The sequence below is a fragment of the Hordeum vulgare genome, chromosome 6H (genome assembly GCF_904849725.1).
Source record: "Hordeum vulgare subsp. vulgare chromosome 6H, MorexV3_pseudomolecules_assembly, whole genome shotgun sequence".
Classification (NCBI taxonomy): Eukaryota; Viridiplantae; Streptophyta; class Magnoliopsida; order Poales; family Poaceae; genus Hordeum; species Hordeum vulgare.
This window is the reverse complement of record NC_058523.1, coordinates 401803751-401814147: the sequence shown is the minus strand read 5'-3', so window position 1 is coordinate 401814147 and position 10397 is coordinate 401803751. Positions and strand designations below refer to the sequence as shown.

Genomic DNA, 10397 nt, shown 5'->3' with positions numbered 1-10397 from the left:
TCTTGAACTTGAAGCCATCTTCACTTCGAATCATCATAATATTTGCTTCATGTTGGTGTTGACCTTCATTTTCAAAGTCGATGATGGTTTGTTGGGTATCTCTCTTCCTCTTGAAGAAATATACCCATGTGTATCTTTAGTAATCATCCACAATCACCAAGCAATACTTTCTTCCTCGAAAACTATGAAAAGATGGAGGACCAAAGAGATCCATGTGAAAGATCTCTAGGGGCCTCTTTGAGTAAATAATAGTCATGGAGCGATGAGGCGTCCCATGAAGCTTTCCTTTGATACAAGCACTGCAAGAATGATATTTGGCAAAAATAACATTTGTTAGTCCACGGACGTGATCCCCATTTAGGTGATTTTGCAAAGATCTCATATTGGCATGGGATAAACGGCGATGCCAAAGCCATACCACATCAACTTTAAGCATTAAACATGTTGCGGTCTTAGTGGTCTTCTCCAAGAAGTTGACAACATAGAGGCCGTTCTCAACATATCCAACATAGGCTACTTTAAGAGTCTTGCTCCACATGAGGGCCACGATATCAATATCAAAGAACATAGAAAAGCACATGAGTGCAAGTTGACAAATGGAAAGTAAATTGTATGCAAGGGTCTCAACAAGCATGACTTTTTCAATGGTTAAATACGTAGAGATAATCACCTTGCCAAGACCCAATGCCTTTGAGATTGAATCATCACCAAATTGGACTTGAGTGGGCAAAGATGAGTTAGTTTGAATGTCCACCACCAAGTCCTTCCTTTCGGTCATATCATTTGTTGCTCCATTATGAAGCAACCATGAACCACCTCCGGAAGCAAAGACCTACAGAATATCAATGCTTGATTTTAGGTACCCATGCTTGAATGGGCCATTTGATGTTAGTCAGAAGGGTCTTAGGAACCCTAATAGACCATTCAATGTACTCATAAGGAGAACCAACAAATTTGGCATAAACATGCCCATCACTAGCATGCCATAAACATAGGAGGGATTAAAATCGCTCGCTTTGTTGGGAGGAGCGGTGTTGCCCCTTTTGGCCTTACCACCCATCACCTTGTTCTTCTTCTCCTTACGAGCACCTCTCCCTCTTTGACAAATGTTTCTTTGAGAGGGGGAGATTGCTCGGTCTTGTCTTTCTTCTTGGATTGCTTCTTCTTTGACTTCGGCACCCACCTATTTAGACACAACTTCTTTTGATTTCATAAACGGTCGTTGAGGTTCTTCTCACCTTGGATGCAAGTCACATGGCCCGTCTCAAGTTTCTCTCTCAACTTAGCATTTTTCTCCATAAGGTGGACACACTCACAACATGGGTTAGAAGCACAAGTATTATCAATTAACACAAACGGAAGATAAGTAGCAATCTCCTTTGTTAGCTTCACTTGCACTTGATCATAAGAAGCTTTGAGGTTAGTGTGGACACTCTTCAAGGCCTTACCAGCCTTGTCAAGCAACCCAAACTCCTCATTGAGTTTCTTATGGACAACCCCAAGTTCAACATTCTCGTATTTAAGCACACGAGCTAGAGCTTGAGCATGATTAAGATCTTTCTTAAGACTAGCCAAGTCAATGTTGTGTGACTCCTCAAGATCCAAATGAAGACTTTGCTCTTCTTATAAAGCATGGGAAAGATCCGCAATCTCATCGTCTTAGAGTTGGTCTCTTTGTTAGAGTCAATGACATCATTGGACTCATCTAATTATTCCAAGAGAGTAATGAAATTATTCTTGGTTTCTCCTTGAGTTTGCGCATGAATTTATCAAAGGGATTATCATCACCCTGTTTCTCTTCCTTTTCATTCACACTATCATTCGAAGAGGGAGTAGTGGATATGGTAGTTTTCACCTTGTTGGAGGCTTTGGCCATTAGGCATTTGGCGATCAGGATGTGGTCCTTGTTGGGAGAGTCGAAGAGTGACACTGTGGTAGGACGAGAGATGTCAATAGCCACAGAGGATGTTGCCATTCCTTCTCCACTTGCATCATCATCATCATTAGAGTTGTACTCTTCTTGTACCGTCAACCCCTTTTGGAAGTACCTTCTTCATCCAGTTATTCTTGTTGTGGAAGGACGTGAACTTGTCCTTGCGAATGATCCTGCCTCCACTGTCTTCTCGCTTCTCGTAGGGGCAATCTACAACAAAGTGACTTACATTACCATAATTGTAGCATGTCCTCACATGTTGCTTTCCATTGGATTCACATGAGTTGTTCTTGGAGAAGTTGGGCATAGTATTCCTCTTGTTGCCTCATAATTTCCTTGACACAAGAGCCATGTGCTCGTGGTAATCATATTTGGTGTCTTCAGGGCAACCCTCTTCTTCTTCTTCTTCTTCTTCTTCCTCTTCCTCTTCTGTGATTGCCTTGTGCTTCGATGCAAGGCTGGGATTATTTGACCATCGAGCACAAAATAGGGCGTTGTGTGCGGTCTTGTTCAAGATGTTGATAGCAACAAACTCCCCAAAACTTCACTTGAAGACAAGGCATGGAAATCGGGTCTTTGATGAATCACGAAAGACATAACTTTGTTGAATGGCATGATGGCCTAGAGGAACTTGTGCTTGACCCAACTGTCATCCATATCCTTGCTCCCATGATCACTGAGAGAGACAACAAGGGTGGTCAATCTCCGATAGAGCTCTCTTGGGTATTTGTCTTCATTCATCACGAACTCATTGTCTTCATCAAGGACCACCTCAAAGTTGCATCGTTCAATGCTTGAGCTTCCCTTGTACACAGAGTTAATGTGTGCCCATGTATCTTTGGCAATGGTTAACAGACGCAAGTGGGAGAGCTCTTTGGGTGGAATGGCAGATTGAAGAATGAACAAAGCAGAAGCATTGAGTTGGGTATCCACTTCTTCTCTTGGAGTCATGTTGTTTGGATCATGAGGGTGAAAGCCTTGCTCGATCACCCTCCACAATTGTGTTGAGCTATGATACAAATGAGATTTGATATGAAAAAATCGATTAGGAAAGTTAGCCAAATAAAGCTTGGGTGGGGGCCTGTTAGGGTTAATATGAGGTGAGGGAACCGATCCACCATAGGACGGGGGATAAGAAACCATAGCATGGGTGTACGATCCATTTAATCCATGAGAGGATTTCGGTATCTCGGTACTAGCTGTTTCCTTGATAGAATCGACATCCATCTTTGTATGGAATGGATTAACCAAATCCTTCGGATCGGTGGGGAGTTTAAGACTCTCAAGGAAAAAATTTAACGTGTCCTTGACCTCGTCCACCATGGGTGATTCGAGAGACGCAATGGCCTCATTCAAATCATCACGGGTGACTTCGGTCATGAAGGCGGTCACGAAGTTATCCCCTCCATCACTCGCTTTGCCAACCATACTTTTCGGGCGGTTAAGCCCTTAAAAGAGACGTAGTTCCGACACAAATTGAAAGGATCAATATGGTTGACTGGAGGGGGGTGAATAGGCAACTATCAATTTTTAGCCTTTCTTAACAAATTATGTTTAGCAACAAATAGGTATTCTATCTATGCAACTAGGTGAACAACCTATATATGATGCAAGATACAACAAAAATACAAGCAATCAAATGATACAACAAGTAAAGCTTGCACAAAGTAAATGTAAGAGATAACCACAAGTGGAACCGATGGAGATGAGGACGTGTTACCAAAGTTCCTTCCCTTTGAGGTGAAGTACGTCTCCGTTGGAGCGGTATGGAGACACAATGCTCCCCAAGAAGCCACTAGGGCCATCGTATTCTCCTCACGCCCTCACACAATGCGAGATGTCATGATTCCACTAGTGGTGCCCTTGAAGGCGGCGACTAAACCTTTACAAACAAGGTTGGGGAAATGTCCACAACTTAATTGGAGGCTCTCAACACCACCAGGAAGCTTCACCAAAACGGATTTTGGCTCCGAGGTGACCTCTACCATCTAGGATGCTCAAACACCAAAGAGTAACAAAATCCACACAAGAAAGTATGGGGGAATCAATTTTCCGTTCGTGGAAGTGTAGATCTGGGTCCCCCCTTCAATCCCTAGCAAATCAACAAGCTTGAGTGTCTAGAGAGAGAGATCGGGCAAGAAAGCTTGAAGGGCGTTAACGGAGGAGAGAGATAGGTAAGAGGTAAGAAGGTAGGTGGAAGAACCACCCCCGTATATAGTGTCCCCCAAATCCAACCGTTAAAGAAGTGTTTACACTGCGGCGATACAACCAGTATGTGTACCGGTACAACTCCCAAACAGGGATACCCTGCAGAAAATCCTACCGAGAGATACAACTGGTGACATGGGCGGTGGTACCGGTTGCAACCAAGAACCGGAACAACCTCTCCACCACCGCTTTACAACAAAGAGGAGTCACCCTCGAGCGATAGTTGAGACGATGGTTGCACCGGTGCAACCGCTAGGACCGACCACGGGCGGTGGCTAAGTCTCGAGTGGTACAACTGCTCCACACACCAGTAGTACCGGTCAAAACAAGTTGACCAAAACAACCGGGCCACCACCGCCCAAGAACCGCTCCAAAACAGAACCCGGTCCAGTGGTAGGGCGGTACTGGACCGATACAACCGCCTGAAGCTACTCTCCAGGGTTGGCCATATCCTAAGCGGTACAACCGCCCGATGGCAACGGTACAACCGCTCGCATCAACCAGAGAGCAGCAACCCGAGGGTATCACCCCTGGGGCGGTAGTTGCACCGGACGTACCAGCCTAGCGGTACAACCGCTTGGGAGTAAAAGCTACTGCTTTGGTAAGAGTTTGAGGACTTCTCTCTCAATGAGCGGAAGATTATGAGGTGGGTGAAGAAGGAATGCGTACGTGCATTGATTCACAAAATACCTTCTCATGAGGATTACCTCTTAATAGTACATGTTTCCTACGACTAAAGAAGTAAACACGTAGAAAACACCGTCTTCGATCTTTTTCGTCCGGAGGGAATGCCTAATCGTCTTGTACCAAACAAAGTGTAAGTGGAGAACTTGACGCACAATTAGACCATAATGTGAGTTGTCATCATCACCAAAACACTAAGGCGAAAAATGCCCTAACATGGGGCTCGACGGTTCGACGCTGGCCATCGTGCCAGGGGAGGGAGGGGGAGAGGAGGGAGGGGGAGGGAGAGAAGGGACATCGTCGGAACTCTCTTCTTACTCTTTGTTGAAACAGTTGTTTAGTAAAGAAGGGCCTTTGTTTATACCGCAATAGCCAGCGAACGTTCGCTTGGAGGGATAGACATTTGCCAATGTTTTACATGGCAAGTTTAGTCGTGGAGGGTTGACAGTTTGTTCAGAAACGCATATCATTTTTTTGGAAGAAAATAACTTTTGCGGCAAAAATAAGGGCAGAATTTGCCATCTCACAACACCTGAAACTGCCCAAACAAAAACCTTCGCTTGCCACCCCTTGCTGGCTAACGTTTGCGAGATAACATTACAAGTTTGTTCTAAAAAGAAAATATGGTCCTTCTAAATAGAAATATTACCAAAGTCAGCAGGCCCGGATTATCCTGCTAATCCAATAGTATTCTGGAATTTCTAGATTGCCCGAGTATGGATCAAATGCAGCCGCTTCTTTTCTTTGACCGAATCTCGTGTTCCCTTTGCACCCAGCGGCAAGATTATCGCTCACAGACCACCACTACTTTTCTTACTCCTTGGCAACTCCTGCTTAGTGCTTGGTGCCTAAACTTGTGTTTTGAAAGGCCCTTGCCACTTTAAACTGAAGGATTATGTATTTCTTTTAGCCAAGGTCAACTGGAGCACATCATATTGTACGTGCCAAAATTGCCATCCCATAGGTAAGGCAAAAAGCGGCATGAAGCAGGCGTATTGTTGTGCTGTAGATACAGTACCAATTCCAAGCTGCCTATACAAACCTTGTTTTCTTCCGTTGACTTGCTAAAATCTACTATTGTAATATATATTTTTTTGAAAGAAAAGGGTTACCAATCCCATTTTATTAAAATGAAGCAGCCAAACAACCAAGACCAACAACTAAACCGAAAAGCATCCAACCCAGGCACAAACACTCAGGAAATCTACTATTGTAATATTCGTCACATTATTCTGTTTGACAACTGATTGGATGTGAACCTTTTATGCTTGTATCATCTTGATGCGACGTTAAGAGGTATTAAAATCTCCCTTTATCGAAACAAAATTCCTAACTTATCAGAGTTGAAGGGGTTGCCACTGATATGTACATCTCTCCAAATAAAATTTGGGAAATGCAACTGACTTTCGTAATAATTCCGATGCAAGAATAACTTTCAGTTGGTTCGAGAGAGTTGGTTTGTTCATCACAATTGCAGTTTGTATATATGGTTATCACAAAAGAATGTTCCCATTTTGGTGTGAATACAATAGATTCTTTAGATCTTTTATAATTTGAGATATGGCCACACCTGATTTCCCAGCATGATCAATAGGTGATTTCCCCAATACATGTTTTTAACTGCCTAATACATTTCATTAGCACTTCGGAATTAATGAAGCTTAAGACATGATGGCACGAAAAGTGCCGGCACTGATAGTCTCCCATCCTTGCTTGTTCCTTTCTTTAACAACTCTCTTTGAGTCCGACAGCTTACACACAGTTCTTTTTTGGAGGTAGTCTTGGTACACACTGATAAGACAGTTTCCTACTAGTTTATCAGTGATCCAGAGTCAAACAAACCCGCGAATAGGACATCCCGTAACACTTCCGCCGATCACCTTCGGATGGACCACCGATGTAAATTTGGGCCGCAGCTCCATCATCTTTAGTACTTGGTCAGGAACATCCGCTTACACCATGAATAAATAAGAGGGTGGACTTTTCCCAATGATTCTCTCTATAAAACCATGGCATCGGCCATGATTAACATCATAATCTCACCGCAAAAGCACACGGTTCCAGCTCGCCTCGTGGGCGGAAACGGGGAACGACTTCCTGGAAGCTGCGGCCTCCAGTGATTCTTCTTCCACGGTACAGTGATCAGTCGACCACTACGACCTTGATCGTTGAGGTGAGCGATGCTTCCTGCCAGTTCTTGCTCGAAAATGCTGGCCAGACTTTGGTCTTGGTGTAAAGATATCTTTCTGTTCTCGTTTAATTTTGCTTCCTGCTACGGTAGCAGCAGCTGCGGAGGCAAGAAGCAGAGCCACCATGGACATCGTCGCCCCGGACCGCACGCGGATCGCGCCGGAGATCGACAGGGACGAGGCCCTGGAGGGCGACAGGGAGTCGGACCCGGCGCTGGCGTCGACGCGCGAGTGGCAGCTGGAGGACATGCCACGGTGGCAGGACGAGCTGACGGTGCGGGGCCTGGTGGCGGCGCTGCTCATCGGGTTCATCTACACCGTCATCGTCATGAAGATCGCGCTCACCACGGGGCTGGTGCCCACGCTGAACGTCTCCGCCGCGCTGCTCTCCTTCCTGGCGCTCCGCGGGTGGACGCGCCTGCTGGAGCGCTTCGGCGTCGTGTCCCGCCCCTTCACGCGGCAGGAGAACACCATCGTCCAGACCTGCGGCGTGGCATGCTACACCATCGCGTTTGCCGGTTAGCACAACATTATTCCTGGCCATGCATGCATGCCATTGCCATGACGCCGGTCTCTGTATAGTTGTTGATCGATTGGTCTTTGTTACTGGCGCGCTACAGGTGGGTTCGGGTCAACCTTGCTGGGCCTGAACAAGAAGACGTACGAGCTGGCCGGTGACTCGCCGGGCAACGTGCCCGGAAGCTGGAAGGAGCCAGGGATAGGCTGGATGACGGGGTTCCTCCTCGCTTGCAGCTTCGGGGGCCTCCTCACTTTGATTCCCCTGAGACAGGTCTCTTTCTTCTGGCTTTACTTCAGTTCTTCCAACATCTCGTGTGCACTTTTTTTTTGGAATTTATGTGCACTGTGTTGCTACGTTACACGTTACATACTAACATTAAACTAGCTCAGCCACACCGGATATATACACGGTTGTATTTTAACTTTAGAATTGATAAAAATTTAAGAAGGTAACACAATTCGTTAGGCGTTAGACAATTGCGCCTTTTTTCATCTGTCTTGACCACTCGATGATTTGATATAATGTGTTCAGGTACTGGTCGTCGACTACAAATTAGTTTACCCAAGTGGGACTGCAACTGCTATTCTTATAAACGGGTTCCATACCGATCAAGGGGACAAGAATTCAAGGTATGTACATTTTGACCTTTCAGTCATTAAACCAAGCAATTTGTGGTGAGTTCTTGATCTGTATGGATTGCTATTCTTACCTTCCATGCATGACAGAAAGCAAATCCGTGGATTCCTGAAATACTTTGGGGGTAGCTTTCTGTGGAGTTTCTTCCAATGGTTCTACACTGGAGGCGATGCTTGTGGATTTGTTCAGTTCCCAACTTTCGGTTTGAAGGCCTGGAAGCAGACGTAATTCTTTTGACAAGCTGCTTCTCATTGTGGATCGTCATAATTTGTGGCGTGTGATCTCTTAACTCCCAGCTTATTATTTGTGTTTCAGATTCTACTTTGACTTTAGCATGACATACGTTGGTGCCGGGATGATTTGTCCACATATAGTAAATATATCTACCCTCCTTGGTGCAATTATCTCATGGGGAATAATGTGGCCACTCATCAGTAAAAACAAGGGGGATTGGTACCCTGCAAAAGTACCAGAAAGCAGCATGAAAAGTTTGTACGGTTACAAGGTATGTACCACAACTATTTTTCTTCCTTGGTGACAATCACATAAATTAGTAGCAGGCCGTAATGGAAAATTGTATGTGACTGACCATAATTTCTTCACCACCCAGGCCTTCATATGCATAGCTCTCATCATGGGGGATGGCATGTACCACTTCATAAAAATTGTTGGCATCACTGCTATGAGCATGTATCGGCAATTTAGCCACAAGCAGGTTAACAACAAAGGTAAGAACAAAGGACAACAAAAAATAAAGTGCATAATCACTCAAGAAATGAGTTTTTTCCTAATGTTGAGCAAATGAATTGCAGCAAAAAATGCGGACGACACTGTCTCGCTTGAGGAGTTACACCGCCAGGAGATCTTTAAGAGAGGCCACATCCCCTCTTGGATGGCATACGCTGGTTATGCCTTGTTTAGCGTTCTTGCAGTGGTTACAATACCAGTAATGTTCAAACAAGTGAAGTGGTACTATGTTGTTATAGCCTATGTCGTTGCCCCCATGCTTGGATTTGCCAATTCATACGGGACAGGGCTTACCGACATCAACATGGGCTATAACTATGGCAAGATCGCTCTCTTTGTCTTTGCGGGATGGGCCGGTAAAGAGAATGGTGTCATTGCCGGCCTTGTTGCTGGCACCTTGGTTAAGCAGTTGGTGCTTATCTCTGCCGATTTGATGCAAGACTTCAAGACGAGTTACCTCACTCAAACATCACCAAAATCCATGATGATTGCACAAGTTGTTGGAACAGCCATGGGTTGCATTGTCTCCCCCCTCACGTTCATGCTCTTCTACAAGGCATTTGATATTGGTAACCCAGATGGTACTTGGAAGGCACCTTATGCACTCATATACCGCAATATGGCAATACTTGGTGTGGAGGGCTTCTCGGTGTTGCCGAAGTATTGCATCGTGATATCCGGTGGATTTTTCGCCTTTGCGGCGATTTTAAGTATAACAAGAGATGTCATGCCCCACAAGTATGCGAAGTATGTGCCCCTGCCAATGGCAATGGCAGTTCCATTCCTTGTAGGTGGGAGCTTTGCTATTGATATGTGCCTCGGGAGTTTGATAGTTTTTGCATGGACCAAGATAAACAAGAAGGAGGCTGGCTTCATGGTGCCTGCGGTTGCATCCGCTTTGATATGTGGGGATGGCATATGGACGTTCCCTGCTTCCATTCTTGCTCTTGCCAAGATTAAACCACCAATTTGCATGAAGTTTCTACCTGCTGCCTAACGGACCGAAAAATATACTAGGTGACCAAAGATGCATTGAATTTCCATAGTTGTGCCTTGCTGAACTATCTTTTAGTGTTTTGTTTTACTGGAGATGCTTCGGTACTCGAGGTGTCTAGGAATGATACGTTGGTATGTGCTTTTACGGGGTTATAACCTTGGAATTTTTTTCTTTATTTTTATGATATTCTGGGGTGTTTATAACTTTAATCAAGTATGCCTATTGAGTTAATGTGAATACATAATATGTATTTTGTGCTTGAACATTTTTCAGATAACTTGGTATTTTTGTTACTATATGGCCCTCACATGTATGTATCGTGTTTTATACTCGTTGATGATCCGAGATTCAAGCACTATCGGAATAAAGCTTCCGACTGCCTAATCTATGCCGGCGGCCCCCGTTGACATACCTCGACGTATGCCGATGGTCGGCAGTAGACCGTCAGGACAAAAAAGCCGTCGGCGTAGGTCTAGGTATGCC

At 44.9% G+C, this 10397-nt stretch overlaps 1 protein-coding gene across 3 annotated transcripts; it reads left to right on the top strand.

Annotated features, from left to right (window-relative positions):
* Positions 1 to 6787: 6787 nt before the first annotated feature.
* On the top strand, positions 6788 to 10177 carry LOC123404400 (iron-phytosiderophore transporter YSL15-like). 3 transcript variants are annotated; one of them, XM_045098323.1, is made up of 8 exons: positions 6788 to 6998; positions 7113 to 7532; positions 7635 to 7804; positions 8066 to 8163; positions 8260 to 8394; positions 8486 to 8675; positions 8781 to 8898; positions 8983 to 10177. In XM_045098323.1, exons 2-8 carry the CDS (start codon positions 7139 to 7141, stop codon positions 9912 to 9914), a joined length of 2037 nt encoding a protein of 678 aa, XP_044954258.1. In that variant the 5' UTR covers positions 6788 to 6998; positions 7113 to 7138; the 3' UTR covers positions 9915 to 10177. The 3 variants fall into 3 exon arrangements, with proteins under 3 accessions (XP_044954258.1, XP_044954259.1, XP_044954257.1); XM_045098324.1 differs by having other exon boundaries at positions 7107 to 7532; XM_045098322.1 differs by having other exon boundaries at positions 6789 to 6998; positions 7110 to 7532.
* Positions 10178 to 10397: the final 220 nt, after the last annotated feature.

Bases quoted from the DNA above. Each gene is read 5' to 3' on its own strand.
- LOC123404400 (XM_045098323.1), top strand. From the start codon at position 7,139: ATGGACATCGTCGCCCCGGACCGCACGCGGATCGCGCCGGAGATCGAC. The intron at 7,805-8,065 runs GTCTCTTTCTTC...TAATGTGTTCAG, and splicing joins CTTTGATTCCCCTGAGACAG to GTACTGGTCGTCGACTACAA. The intron at 8,676-8,780 runs GTATGTACCACA...TTCACCACCCAG, and splicing joins AAAGTTTGTACGGTTACAAG to GCCTTCATATGCATAGCTCT.